Source organism: Lagenorhynchus albirostris, chromosome X (genome assembly GCF_949774975.1).
Source record: "Lagenorhynchus albirostris chromosome X, mLagAlb1.1, whole genome shotgun sequence".
NCBI classification, from domain to species: Eukaryota; Metazoa; Chordata; class Mammalia; order Artiodactyla; family Delphinidae; genus Lagenorhynchus; species Lagenorhynchus albirostris.
In genome coordinates, this window is record NC_083116.1 from 100412458 (window position 1) to 100428974 (window position 16517).

General features: G+C 35.8%; 1 protein-coding gene across 1 annotated transcript in view; it reads right to left on the reverse strand.

Annotated features, from left to right (window-relative positions):
• Window positions 1–16517, reverse strand: part of CFAP47 (cilia and flagella associated protein 47) — a 509799-nt gene that overhangs the window by 365745 nt on the left and 127537 nt on the right. The window contains 1 exon segment of the mRNA XM_060137366.1: window positions 12809–12903. Coding sequence (XP_059993349.1) covers window positions 12809–12903 — 95 coding nt within the window.

Below are 16517 nucleotides of genomic sequence, written 5' to 3' on the forward strand. Positions count from 1 at the left end.
AAATGGACCAAAGACCTAAATATAAAACCTAAAACTATAAACCTTGTAGAAGAAAATGTAGGAGAAAAATCTTTCTTAAGTGCAATACAAAAATAATCATCTATAAAAAAAATAAATTGTACTTTATCAAATTTTAAATTTATTTACTTATTTATTTATTTTTGGCAGTGTTAGGTCTTCGCTGCTTTGCACGGGCTTTCTCTAGTTGTGGCGAGCGGGGGCTACTCTTCGCGGCGGTGCACGGACTTCTCATTGCAGTGGCTTCTCTTGTGGAGGACGGGGTCTAAGTGCATGGGCTTCAGAACCTGCAGCGTGTGGGCTCAGTAGTTGCGGGTTGCAGGCTCTAAAGCGCAGGCTCAGTAGTTGTGGCACACGGGATTAGTTTATCCACTGGCACATGGGATCTTCCCGGACCAGGGCTCAAACCCGTGTCCCCTGCATTGGCAGGTGGATTCTTAACCACTGCACCACCAGGGAAGCCTCTCTCAAACTTTAAATATCTGTTCTGTTAATGATAATGTTAAAAAATAAAATTACAAGCCAAAAACATATTTCTCACAAAAAAATCCATCTTACATCCAAAATATATAAAGAACATACAAAGATTAATAAAAAACAAAGTACCCAATGAAAAACTATGTATTGAAAAGACAATTCAGAAAAGAAAATGTACATATGCCATATTACCACATAATTAGGTGTTTAACATCATCAGATATTAGGGAAATGCAATTTGAAATCACAGAAGATAACACTTCATACCTATCAAAATGCTTAAATAAAAATGATATTACCAAGTGCTGATAAAGATGTAAGCACCTAATACATTTATGAATTGCTGATAGGAATGCAAAATTTTATAGTCATTTTGGAAAAGTTTTCTCGTTTCTTAGAAAATTAAATACATACTTAACATAAGGCCCAGAACTCCCAACCCTAGGTGTTTACCAAAGAGCAGTGAAAACTTATTCATACACAAACCTGCATGCAAATGTTTTTAGTGGCCTTATTCATAATCGTGAAAACCTGAAAACAAGCCAAATTCCCTCCCAATAGTGAACGGATAACAAACTTTGGTAAATGCATCCAACAGCTTTCTACAATAAAATGGAATGAACTACTGTTACACAGAATAATACGGATGAATTTCAAATGTAGTATTCTAAGTGACAGAAGCCAGATTGATAAGGCAACCTATTTTATGATTTCATTCATATCATATACAAGTGAAAAGGCAAAATTATACAAACAAAATGAGATCAGTGTTTGCCCTGAACTGAAGGTGGGGGAGAAGGTGACTACAAATAAGGACAAGAAAAATTTAGGAGAGGTGATTTTCTATGAAATATCCAGAATAGATAAATCCATAGAGACTGAATGCAGATTGGTGGCTGCCAGTGGCTGGTGGGAAGAGGGCTGGGGAGAAACTGCTTAATGGGTAAAGGGTTTTACTTTGGAGTGACGGAAATGTTTTGAAATGAGATAGATGGGGTGGTTATACCATATTGTGAAGGCACTAAATTGTTTACTTCCAAATGGTTAATTTTATGTTATAGAAATTGACACTCAATAAATTATTTTTTAAAAAATAAATGAAGGACAAATCAATCAGAGGTTTCCAGGAATTCCCCAGATATCTACCATGTGATGATCTCAAGATTCTACAGAAATAAAAAATATGTGTTAAATAAAATGAAGAGCTAAATAATAAAAAGCATATAGTTACAGCTTGCCATGCATATTACCCTACTAGGCAAACTCTTGGGCTTTTTGTTTCAGTATTAGCTGGCTGCTATGGTCTGAAAATATCCCCCCAAAATTCATATGTTGAAATCCTAACCCCCAAAGATGATACAATTAGGAGGTGGGGCTTTGGGAAGTGCTTAAGCCATGAGGATGGAGTCCTCATGACTGGGATTAGAGTCTTATAACTATAATTAGTGCCTTGTAAAAGAGACTCCAGAGAGATTCCTGGCCCCTTCCATCCTGTGAGGACACATCAAGAAGTCCGCGACTCAGAAGCGGCCCTAACCCCACCAATTCTGGTGCCATGATCCTAGACATCCAGGATCCAGAACTGTGAGAAATAAATTTCTGTTACTTATAAACCACCCAGCCTGTGGTATATTGTTATAGCAGCCTGAACAGACTAAGACAATGGCCATGTCACTGCCAATTCCATCTCCCGTCATAGAATCTTTTGCAAATAATCTGTTCCCATAACAGAATTATAGAAGCATAAAAATACTGTAACATGTTTTATTTTCATGGATGTTTCATTTATCTTGACAAATCAGAGCAAGCAACTCATTCCCATGATAATCTATTTCTGCGGTGATACCAGCACACAGGTGTCAAGGAGTAAATTGAAAAAAGATATAGTTCATGTCCAAATACTACACTTTTATATCTTTCTCAAAACAAAACAAAACTTTGTTTGATCTTATTTCTCCTGGAATTTCTCATTGTTAGTCATCAACAACCAGTTATATTTTGTCTCATTTCTATTTTTCCTCTTCTGGTTTGTTTTTTTCATTTTTTACTTGTTATATTAATAGAAATCAATACTTTCACACATATTTTAATAGTATTTATATTATTTTTTAGGTTACTATTGTATTCTTTCCTTTTTTTATATATAATATGAACTCATTTTAAACTCAAGTAATGCTATACACTGACACAGAAGACATGTGAGTGGCCCACAAGGAAAGGAGAGGGTTGAGTGACTTAGTGTAAACAAACAAGTCTAGTCAAGGATGCCAAATACAATTGTAATTGTCCACAAGCAGTTTTGATTGTACCCAAACCTGGTGCAACGTAGGAAAGGAAGGGTTACAACTAGAAATAAATCAAGTCCTTTATTGCTGATTTCACATTTTCCTGCTGCATAGGTCAAACAAGAGAGCACCCACTGACAATTTACATCTACACACACACAAAGATAGATAACTTACAAGTAGCTATAAATATAGTGGAGGACACCTGAAATGCCTCACTGGCACAAATTTAGTGAGCAAAATCTCACAGGGTGTGCTGTCTCTGCAGGGTTCTTTATGTTCTTCTTATTGTCGGATTGAATTACACTTCTATACACTAGGTAAATCTCCCTTTAAACTACCTAGTAAATGTTGAACAATTCAAAATCTTAAGCAATGTGCAGCACTCCAGAAAACTATAAATATATATAATTTATTTTAATTTTATAATCAATTTTAGAACACTAGAAGAGCCACAGTCCAAACATTAAGAAATAGATTTCTAAGCTTTTAACTGTTGAAAGTGTTAAATAGTAAACTGGACTGAAAAATTATCAAATTGCATATGCATCCTCCCCAAAAGTCATGTAACATTTAAATTGGATTATGTATTTTTTCTAATTTTTAGTGACCCTTAAGCTAAATGCTTTTGTGGATAAAGGATGAAATTAAAAACACAGTTCCACTGTATGAAAACATAAAATCACAATATCGACTTATTAAGACAAGATATAACTTGATCTCAGCAAAATTAAAAACCTATAGATTAAATTACTGCTGAAACTCATTTATTTTCCTATTGAAGAAGGTGTGTATGTGTGTGTGTCTGTCTGCATACCTCTGTACACATGAAAGATGCAGATGCAGGCACTGGATAAGAGAATGATAGACTTCAATGCTTCAAAATAATCTGTCACAAAAGGATTATTTTCTTTTAATTTTGAGGTTTTGTTTTTATCAAAATTATAAGAGTACATACTTGAGGAAATAAAAATAATCCTACAAAGCTTATTTTGAAAATCAGCATTCCCTTCCCTCCACCGATGTATACTCACACACACACACACACACACACACACACACACACACACACACACACAAACGCACAGAAATCCAGATGCAATCATTTTCGACTCTCCTAGTTATTTCTTTTGGATTTACCTCAACACAGCTAAATAACCTACATAGAGTGTCATAAAACAAGCTTCAATAAATTTAAACGTATTTAAATAATACAAAGAATATTCTCTAATTACAATGTAATTATATTAAAAATAAATAACAGAAGGAAATATGGTAAATTCACAAATATGTGGAAATTAAGTAACATCCTAAATAACCAATAGGTCAAAGAAGAAATTACATGAGAAATTGCAAACTTTGATGAATGGAAAACACAAAATACCAAAACTTTTGGGATATGGGTAAAGCACTGCTTAGAGGGAAATCTATAGCTGTAAAACCTATACAAAAAATTAAGAGGGCTTCCCTGGTGGCACAGTGGTTGAGAGTCTGCCTGCCGATGCAGGGGACACACGTTCGTGTCCCGGTCCGGGAGGATCCCACATGCTGCGGAGCGGCTGGGCCCGTGAGCCATGGCCGCTGATCCTGCACGTCCGGAGCCTGTGCTCCGCAACGGGAGAGGCCACAACAGTGACAGGCCCGTGTACCACAAAAAAAAAAAAAAAAAATTAAGAAAAATCTCAAATCAATACCTTCTACCTTAAAAAACAAGAAAAAAGAAAAGTAAACTAAACTCAAAGAAAGCAGAAGGAAGTAAATAATAAAAGATAAAGTGAAAATGAACAAAATCAAAAACAGTATAGAAAATCAACCAAAAGCTGAATCTTAAAAATACCAACAAAATGGACAAACCTTTAGATAGTCTAGGATGAAAGGTGAGATAATTTAATAAAATCAGAAATGAAATAGGCAACTTTACTACCTACCTTACTGAAATAAAAATAGTAAGAGAACACCATGAATAACTGTATGCCACTAAATTAGATAACGTAGACTAAATTTCTCAGGAAGAAATAAAAAATTTGATCACCTTTACCCATGAAGTGGGGAGAAGGTGGTCAAAAGGTACAAACTTCCAGTTACAAGATAAATAAGCCCTGGTGATGTAATATACAGCAGGGTGACTCTAGTTAATGATACTGTATTGTATACTTGAAAGCTGCTAAGAAAGCACATCTTAAATGTTCTCATCACAAGGAAAAAATACTGTAACTATATGTGGTTATGAATGTTAACTAAACTTACTGTGGTAATCATTTCACTATATATATATATCTAATCATTATGCTATACACCTAAAACTAATGCATGTTATATGTCAATTATATCTCAATAAAAAAAAGAAACATGGAGGGACTTCCGTGTCAGTCCAGTGGGTAAGACTCCACACTCCCAATACAGGGGGCCTGGGCTCGATCCCTAGTCAGGGAACTAGATCCCGCATGCATGCCACAATTAAGAAGCCTGAATGGCGCAACTAAGAGTCCGCATGCCGCAACTAAGAAGGTTGCATGCCGCAACTAAGAAGGTTGCATGCCACAACGAAGATCCTGAGGGCCACAACACCTGGTACTGCCTGCCTAAATAAATAAATAAATAAATAAATAAATAAAATTATTAGGAAAAAGAAAGAAAATACTAGTCTCATAATTATAGGTCTCATTAAAAAAGAAAGAAAGAAAGAAACATGGAAACTCACCTGGAAGAAGTATAGAGAAAACTATTAAAATATAGATGAAGCTGGGGGGTGGGGGAGTAGGGAAGAACTATTGGCCTTAGTTTACTCAAGGGAAGTCAGAGTACTAATTCTAGCAAAACAGAAAGTTCCCAGGAGAGAAAATATAAATACTAAAGGAACATCAGGTCATATCAGAATGAGTAATAGGAAATTAAACCAACATTCATTGGGCTCCATCCAAAGCAGGACATTAGACAGAAGAAACTCATGTGAAATCTATATAAAATCTAAGAGGCAATACTGACAAAGAAAGAATTGAGAAATGAGAAAGAAGAACTCTCCTTTTGTTGCAGATGCTATAAATTTTTACTATGAGAAATATATGCAAAACTTGAAAACAGAAAAGGCTACCCATGATTTGACCTGACACAGAAATGCTATTCATGTTTAAGGACTGGGATGACAGATATACTGTATCAAGTAATAAAATCATGCCACTTTCAATGATATAGATTTGGTTTTTTGAGTTGTCTTGTTCAGATGTGTATCTTTTTAATTCAATATAGTATTTCCCAATATTCTACAAAATCCTGACAATTTCTGTCAATTTCTTTTCTTTCTTTCCATTTTATTATGGGTTATATTTTATTAGTTTCTACAAATACCCTTGTATATGTAATTAAAGGCTTAAGCATATGGTAATTATCCCCCAACCAAACTTAATCCCAGAAGAAACAAACTGTGACTGCAAATTTCCCCCCTATGGATATGCAAAGTGGAACAGAAAAAAAGGGACTATATAAAAATGGTCATTGACATTTTGATGATGGCAACCTTATGAAACTGAAGATTCTGAATGCTAATGACTAGAAGGAAAGTAATAAGCCTCAAAGAAAGGATATGAAAATTTTGTGTCTATAGGCTAAAGAAATATATACTATTCTTCATCATGTTTGGATTCCTAAGATGGCATCATGACAAGCCAGGAGGCTGAGGACATAACATTTATGGTCTAAGCTCTGCAGATCACCAGCAGCTAGCCTTGACAAGTCCCCTGGCCTCACTGTGCACTGGCTTCTACAATTGGAAAAAGGAGAAAAATCTAAGGTCTCAATGCCTGTCTTATTGGATTCATATGGAAATTAAGTGACATTGGATATTAGGGCACTTTACAAACTCTAAGTACTATATAATTATCAACTAAAGGATTGTTATTATAATTTTAAATATAAAATTTGAATAGATCTAGTAGATTGAATTAGTAATTTAGAAAACATATGACAAAGCAAAGCCTGAGATCAGATGACTTCAATAATGAAATAGATCACTAATTTAAAGAAGAATTAACACAATTCTTTCAAAAACAGAAGAGGAGAAAACACTTCTCAACTCACTCTAAGAAGTCAGTATTACCCTGATACTAAAACCAGACAAAGACAGTTGAAGAAAACTATAGACCAATATTCCTTATGAACAGGGATGCAAAACTCCTCAAGAAAACACTAGGAAACTAAATCTAGAAACGTATAAAAAGGATTATACTCCATGATCAAGGGAGACTTATCCCAGGAATGTAAGGTTGATTTAACATACAAAAATCAATCAATATAATGTACCACATTAATAGAATAATGGGCAAAATCATGTGATCATCAAACTGCATGCAAAAGAATTTTTGACAAAATGCAACCTTCTTTCATGATCAAAATACTCAAACTAGGAATAGAAGGGAACTTTCTCAACCTGATAAAGGGAATAAACAAAACATTTTTTAAAATAACACTGCTAACATCATATTTAAAAGCGAAAGACATATGCTTTCCTCCTAAGATGAGGAACAAGACAAAGATCTTTGCTCTTGCTACTTCTATTCAACATTGTACTGAAGATTCTAGAAATCAGGCAGTGAAACAAGTAAAAGGCAACCAAATTGGAAAGGAAGAAATAAAATGCTCTATTTGCAGATGGCATGTTCTTGTACATAGGAAATTCTAAGGAATCTACTAACAAACCATAAGAACTAATGTATAAGTTAAACGTGGTTGCAGAAAAACTAGATCAATGTTTAAAATCAATTGTTTTTCTACACACTTGAAATGAATAATCTGAAAATAAAATTAAGAGAACAATTCCATTTACAAGAGCATCAAAAATAATTATTTAGAAATAAATTTAATAAGGAAAGAGGAAATTTGTACATTGACAACTACAAAACATTGTTGAAAAAATTAAGAAAGATTTAAATAAATGGAAAAACATCCTATGTTCATGGATTAGAAGACTTAATATTGTTAACATGGCACTACTCCCCAAATTGATCTAAAGATTCTTCATAATCCTTATCAAAATCCCACCCAGACTTTTTGCAGTAATTGACAAGGTCAGCCTAAAATTCATATGGAAATGCATGGGACACAAAGTAGTCAAAAATACTACTGGAGAACAAAATTGGTGGACTCACATTTTCCAATTATAAAAACTACAAAGTTATTATAATCAAGACCTTGTGTTATTGGAATAAGGACAGACATATAGATCAATGGAACATAACTGAATGTCCAGCAATAAACTTTTATATTTATGTTTAATTGATTTTAGACAGGAGTGTGAAGGCAATTTAATGTGGTAAAATAATATTTTCAATAAATGGTCCTGGGACAAATGGACATCACATGCAAAAGAATGAAACTGGACTCATATCACACATACACAAAAAATAATTCAAAATGGATTACAGACCTAAATGTAAAAGCTAATACTCTAAACAAAACTCTTAGAAACAAATATAGAAATCTCATGACTTGAGTTAGGTAATAGCTTCCTAGATATGATACCAAAAAGCACAAGTGACAAATGAAAAAGAGATACATGGGACTTTTGTCACATGTGTCTTTTATATTAGCAGATGATAATACCCAGTGTGAAGACAATGTGAAGAAAATACAGCTTGGTGCCACATTAGGATGTAAGCTTTCTACTATAATCCTAAAGTCAAGAAGAATGCAGGAGGGGGCTCCCCTCGTGGCGCAGTGGTTGAGAGTCCGCCTGCCGATGCAGGGGACATGGGTTCGTGCCCCAGTCTGGGAAGATCCCACATGCTGCGGAGCGGCTGGGCCCATGAGCCGTGGCCACTGGGCCTGCGCATCTGGAGCCTGTGCTCCGCAACGGGAGAGGCCACAGCAGTGAGAGGCCCGCGTACCGCAAAAAACAAAAAAAAGAAAAAAAAAAAAGAATAATGCAGGATACCTAGTAGGTGCCCAATAAACATTTGTTGAATGATGATGATTGATGGAAATATAAACTGATACAAGTTTGGTGGTGATAATGTGGATATATGTACCAATAATTAAAAAGCACATAACCTTTCCTCACCAATTTCAATTCTAAATATCCAAAAGAAACAACAGAACAAGTCCTCAGAAATGAACATGCCAGTTTATTCACTGCACTTTAATTCACTCGTCGAATACTTATTGTCTGATATGTGCCAAAAAATATATTAATGCTACAAATATAATGTTGAACTATATATCATACTGTTTTCTTCCTTTGAATAATAATATGATTGATGACATACAGATATCTGACTAGATTAAGAAACGACATCTATCCTGGGTTAAAACGTGTGTTAAATTAGTATGTGAAAGATATTTCCCAACATGGTCTTAAAGCATATTGCTTCATAGGAAATTAGGAATAAGATAAGCCAAGAAAAATAACTGATCTTGTTCTAGAAATTCTAAACAAGGTAGTATGATAAGAAAAAAGTGGTAAAAATTATCATTATTAAAATAGAAGAGACAATAATATTTGCAATCTATTGTTTTGTTTTGTTTTTGTTTTTTTGCGGTACGCGGGCCTCTCACTGTTGTGGTCTCTCCCTTTGCGGAGCACAGGCTCCGGACGCGCAGGCTCAGCGGCCATGGCTCACGGGCCTAGCCGCTCTGCAGCATGTGGGATCTTCCCGGACGGGGGCACGAACCCGTGTCCCCTGCATCGGCAGGCAGACTCTCAACCACTGCACCACCAGGGAAGCCCTGCAATCTATTACAGTATTCCTAAAAAATATCTAAAATAAATTGAAGGATAATTAAAAGTAACTGATGCTTAAAGTAAGATAAACAGTTTTACACCTCATTAACATAATTTATTTTCAAAATATTGATGAGAGCATAAAAATAATAAAACCCAATCATTTACACTGCACAAAACAGCATAGAAAAATTATTTCAAAATATTTCAAACTTTTGCTGAGCAGTATAAAATGCTTTAATAACATAAACGGCATATCTTTTTTCTGAATATGAAGCTCAATTTTATACAGAAACCACTTCTCTCTAAATTTTTAATTAATTTAATGCAACACAAACCAAAATTACCATAGAAGTTTTAGCTATAAACTCAAGAAAAAGATTCTAAAGTTCATCAAGAAAAATGGCCAAGGGGCTTCCCTGGTGGTGCAGTGGTTGAGAATCTGCCTGCCAATGCAGGGGACACGGGTTCGAGCCCTGGTCTGGGAGGATCCCACGTGTCGCAGAGCAACTGGACTCGTGAGCCACAACTACTGAGCCTGCGTGTCTGGAGTTTGTGCTCCGCAGCAAGAGAGGCTGCGACAGTGAGAGGTCCGCGCACCACGATGAAGAGTGGCCCCCACTCACCACAACTAGAGAAAGCCCACGCGCAGAAATGAAGACCCAACATAGCCAAAAATAAATAAATAAAATTTAAAAGAAAAATGGCCAATGGTATTTTAAAAGGAAAAGAATATAGTTATCCTACCAGAGAATTAAAAGAATTTTAATAGTACCAACCAGGCCAAATTGTTAGCAAATAAATCATTACTGTTGTATGGTGGCTTGTTATGCAAGAAGAATCAAAGAATTTTAAGTGCAATTTAAAATTCACCTTTCACCTCTGAGGTTGGCAGAATATTACATACACATACATATATAATGGATGCAACCTAGTTGTACAAAGAAAGACGACAGTAAGCAACATTTTACATTGTTACTAGTGGCTAATACTACTGGTATAACCTTTTTGAAGAGCAATTTGACAACGCATATCAATAGCCTAAAATATGTGCACAGAGTTTGACCCAATTATTCTACTTCTAGGATGATATAATGAACGCCTATAATGAGAAAACAAACAGTTATTTACAAGGATGTTTCTTACAGAATCATATATAGAGTCAAAAAATGGAAAAATCTTAAGTGTACAGTAAGAAGGATTAGTTTAATAACTATAACATAGTATAGCCATAAAATATTATCCCTAAAAAATTAAATTGCATTTAGAATACTTAATGACACAAAAAGCAATTGATAACATTTAAATTAATACACTCAGCAAAAAAAATGCAGGTTAAAAATGTTCATAAAGTATTATTTCATTATAATTATAGACATAGAAATATAAGTATAGAGATAGAAGGAGAAAAAACAAAGATACCCCAAAATATAAACAGAGGTCATTGTTATGTATTAGGATTTATTTTGTATTCTTTCTTTCTGCTTTTCTAAACTTCCCATTTAATTTTGACAAGAGACTTTAATAATCAGGAGGAGAATATCACTGATATGCAAGATTGAAATATAAGATGATGCTGAGAAAACCTGCAAATCGTTAGGATACGTGGGAGTTGAGTAGGCTTTGAAAGCTATTAAAATACTGTAAAAATTAAAAAGATAAACATCCTCTGAATCTCTTCAAATAACTTGTTAATTATGCTTTTGTCTGAATTAGAAAGACAAGTCACAGATTGTATTATTCAACAAATAATTGTAATACCTTGACAATATTTCATGCACTTCAAAATCCTTTGCTGAAAAGATAAAAGGAAAATGTAAATAATGTGTATTTTGATATTATCTGATAGCCCAAATTAGGCCAAAGGAAACTATTCCTAAAATGACTTTCAAAAAAAGCAAAGATGTTCTCTCTCTTCTGGATAACCCTGCTAAAGAGTATCTATCTAAATGTCACTGGTTCATGAATGTAGATGAATAATTATTACACAGTAAACCTGTAGAAATCAAATATAGTATGGTATACATCTTAATTATTACACACTAAACCTGTAGAAATCAAATATAGTATGGTATACATCTTAATGTTGTATAATACAACTTAATGTTGTAGATAAAATTAAAATTTTTCATTTTTTTTAATATCAGAAGAGTAACCTTTGATATCTCATCCACTATGATTGTCAAAAACTAGAACAGACAAAAGAGTGAACTCTCTAGACATTATCATTCCATGTGAACCATATGTGCACAAAACCCACAAAATACATGCCAGCTAATGTACTGCACCTAAGAAGGCAAAATTAATCTTTAGCATTTTCTTAAATCTGAATGTGTCCTTAAATTTTCTTGACTTTTTCCTCCTGAAAGCTAAATAACAGCTATCATTGTTCCTAAAATAAGATTTTAATCTCAGTAAACTCTGTAGTTTAGTAACATTACTAAAAAATGGATTATTAAAGATGTACTTTGTTAGCATTCAATACACCTTCTTGTTGTGTTTTAATTCCTTTCCTTTAGTTGATTCTATCCTACACCTACTGGGTACAAGGCATCATGCTAGTTATGCTGGAATATAAAAAATGTTTTGACATAAGAGTTTCATACTCTAATTGCCATATAGCAGTTTGATTCTTGTTTGGGAGGATGCAGCAACATGCCTTTCCATATCATAGGTAGCAAGACGCTCTCTCTTTGGCACTTCTATTGCCTTCAAAGCAAAAGCATATCAGAGATTGCCCCTGAAATTTTGCCAGTGGTATCCCTTCCTCCTGGGCACATTCTAGGAAAGGTTTTTTTCTTTGATTTTCTTTGCTTGTTGTTTTTGTTGGTGTTTTTAAATCACCAAACATCGAGGGATACTACCCAAGAACCAGTGTTATAGCAACCCCTCTTAAATCTTCACAGCATGTCTTTGGTGATTTCAGGTGATGATTCTAAGAACATCAAGCATACCCCACTCAAATATAAGTAGAAAGCACATGCTGGCTCAAATATAAGTGATTTGGGGGTTAGCCTCAACTTTCCTCTCCTTCACAACATGTCATATCTTGAATTTTCTAGAGAGCATAACTGAGACCACAAGACCACGAAGGCTCCTTGTGTGTGCCCTCTGCACCTCTTGAGATACACTGCAAGCATGAAGCCAGACAACTCCACGATCATTTTACTGAATTAAAGGGTATACCCAGACATGCTCACAAGTAGAAAAAGACCCACTACAAAAAGAACTTAGGTGATCTTCAATAGCTTCTTAGTTAGGATTATCTTAACTCCACAACTCTCCAGTAATGTGAGTAATAGAAAGCTTAACTTACTTCTTTGGGAGAAAATGCTAGGCCACACTCCAGAGATGTCTCTCTCTCTAACTCCAAGGAATATATGTCAGGAAATGTAGTGTCTGTGAATTCCCCTATAAGAGCAGAAAAAGGACACTTTTTTTTTTAAGCCAGATACATATCTATGATGCTATTGTTAAATGTGGAAATGAAACTTTGAGAAACCTCATCAAAATGTTCACAACAATCAAAAAACAGTCGCTAAAACATTTGTGCGGGGCTGCATAAGGTTGCTAGGTTAAGGAATCACTCTTAATGCCAAGATGCTAATCAGCAAAACTGGTATCCAAAAATGGAACAAATATATATTCAATCAGCAAAACAGAGAGGATAAACCTATTTTTTAAAATCTCCAAAGTTCAAGAATGATATCACAGTCATATTCAGATGAATATAAAAAGGTATAAAGGTCAAGATCAAATAACTGACTGAATCTTAGGTCTGAGAAAATTGAGACTCCCTCTCCAGTGAAGATGGAACAGGGAGAATCCAGACCTCCTCTGATGCCTTACGGAGTTCACAAAGAAGATAAACACAATTTCGTACAAGAAAACTTTTCAACAAAATGGTATCACTCCAGATACAAAGGCATTGGGTGGAGATACAGAAACAACTGTCAAATAGTAACACAAACTTCAGGGTCAAAAATTATAACCACTTAAATAAACTTCTAAAATAAGTTCCTGAAAGATCAAATGTTAGCTACAATAGAATCTCTGCCCTCATCTAAACAATTCTAAAAATCCTTTTTTCTCCCTAAAGTTTTCTGATTAATCCAAGGAATGATAATAATTTCAATTACCCTGTCTCAAAATAAACTTAAATAACTCATTTCATTCTCCTTCACCCTACTCAATTTCTCTCAACTTGATGTATGATATAAAAACCATTAAACAAATGAAGAAAAAGGATCCATTAAGTGTTTATTAACACAAACATGTTTGTGGTGTGGGAAAAAATACATATATTATACAGCAAAGAATATCCACCTAGAATGGCTATATATCTCGAATACATAAAATATAATAAAAATAGATATTCTTAAGTATATTTGAAGTATATATAAACATATAGATTGTGAAATGCAATAATCCAAGACAGCATCAATAAATATTTCTTGAGCACCTATAATGTGCAGAGAACTATGTCAGACAACTCTAGCAGAAAACAAAAATTGGAACCATAGTCCTTGACCTCATGGAGCTCACAGCGTAGTAAGGGAGACAAACAAGTACAAAGCTCTTTTCGATACAAGGTACAATTTGGTTAGTGCTATAATAAAACTCACCTAATGTCCTAAAGGAGCAAAGGCAAAAAAAATAATTTCAACCGATTGGACAGGGGTACGAATGGGGCTAATGATTCATAGGAATGCAGGAGGTTGATGCTAATTTATAAAAGAGGGTAGAATCTCAGGCAGCAGGGACAGAAGAGGAGGAACTAGCCTAGGAGGAGGGAAGCCCAGTGCCAGAGGAAATGTGTAACACAATCTGGTTGCAGTAGAGACAGCTGATGGAGCCTACAATGGGAGAGGTGACTGGAAAGAAAAGGTGGCATCATAGCTAAACAGATCTCAGTATTTCCTCCCCCTTAAGTCATTCTTGTCCTGAAACGATAATGTGAAAAACCAAGTCTAATTTGTCACAGAAGGACATTTATGTTTTAACATACTCATAATAATAAAATACATTTTCAGGACATTTTAAGTATAAACTTTATTGCAAATTGTTAATAATTGTTAAGATCAACTTATATACATCCTAGACTGTGTCAGCAGCCTGCTGTTGAGAACCACTGCTACTGGTAACAGGAAACCAACAAAGCTTTTCAAGCAGAGGGCAGATGGGATAAGATCTTTGCTTGAAGGAGATCACTCTCTGGTATAGGTATGAGGATAAAGGCTTGGAGGCAAGGAAAGCATTTTAAAAGATGATCCAGTGACCTAGAAGGGAAGCTTGAGCTAGGGCTGAGGCAGAATTGTGGAAAGAAATGCATCTTGCCGAGTAGCTCTGCAGAATAACCAGGAAGAGCCTGTGATTCATTAACAAGGTGCATGAATGCATATGAGGCAGTCAGAGTAAAGTGTTAATGCAACTAAAGTTTCAACATCCAGATTTTCCAAAACAGAATATAAATCTCATATGGATTTCCAACTGCCTACTGTTATGATTCCTGGGCTATTCCACAGTCCCCTCAAACACAGCATGCTTGCCTAGATCTATTCCTTCCCTCACATTATATCAACTATGAATAGTCCCTCCCATCACATACGTCTTAGAGTCAAAAACTGGGAGCGATCCAAGACTTCCTCCTCCTCCTTAATACTGATGTCCGCTTGGTAACCACATCGAGGCATTGCTAATTTCTCAGCACCTCTGTACTCTCCTCCTTCCCGTCCCTGGTATGAATGTCTGAGCTCAGGCTCTCATCACTTCTCACCTGTATGGCCACCATACCTAACTGATCCCCCTGTCTCTGTTTTTGCCCCTCCCATACCCACCTTTTCCCCCAGCCCATTTTCAACTTTGCTCCAAAAGGAAAATTAGTGAAGTGCAAGCCTACTCATACCACTGCCTGGATATCAATCCTTTAATTGTGCTGCCTAACCTCTAGGATAAATGTCCAGAAAAAACTATTAGTTACCTGGGTCTCACTTGCCCCTCTATACTCTAGATAGTCCAAACTACTTGCCACACTGACTCATTTCTAGGCCTTTACTTGCATTCTTTCATATCACCTTCTCTGTTTCTCTCCTTATTTCTTCTAAATTCAGATTAGGCATCAACTTCTCCAAGAAATCTTTCCTGTTGGTGATTCTCAGCTAGTTTCCCTTAGCATATGCTTCCTTAGCACCAGGTACTGACCTGTCTTGTAGCATCCACATGCTATATGGTAATAACCCAATTCTTTTTTTTTTTTTTTTTTTTTTGGGGGGTACGCGGGCCTCTCACTGTTGTGGCCTCTCCCGTTGTGGAGCACAGGCTCCAGACGCGCAGGCTCGGCGGCCATGGCTCACGGGCCCAGCCACTCCGCGGCATGTGGGATCTTCCCGGACCGGGGCACGAACCTGTGTCCCCTGCATCGGCAGGCGGACTCTCAACCACTGCGCCACCAGGGAAGCCCCTAACCCAATTCTTTGTCTCTCTCTCCTACTGTTATATAGGTGGTCTCCATTTGTCATTTAGATCCAATAGCCATCTTTCTCTGCTCTCCTCTGTCCTGACCTCTACAGACTGATTTATCTAGGTCCCTTGCTCTTCTGTCTCTGATTTGGTTCAACCACAGGGAAATGTCAGCAAGATATCAGAGAGTAGGAGGTATTTATGCCCTCATGTCTTCCCTGCCTTGGCTGCAATTCTGGCAAGGACAGCATTTTTTTTTTTTTTTTTTTTTTTTACAGTTATAGCTTTTATTAGATGGCCCCTCTTTCAGAGTTTCACCACTCACAGGGCTTCAATAATATCTTGCCTCCTCTTGCTCCTTCCGGCCTAGAGGTAGAAGCAGCTTCCATCCCTTGTCAGTTTTTTTTAACCTGGCTCCCAGGTCCATACATAATTCCTTCACTAAATCATCTTCAGTTAAATGCTTTGAGTCATTTGTTTACTACTAAGACCCTAACTGATAAACTTACTGTTAACTTTTAGAGAACAAGTAAGATGTCTTATTATCTTTATACATTCAAAGTCTA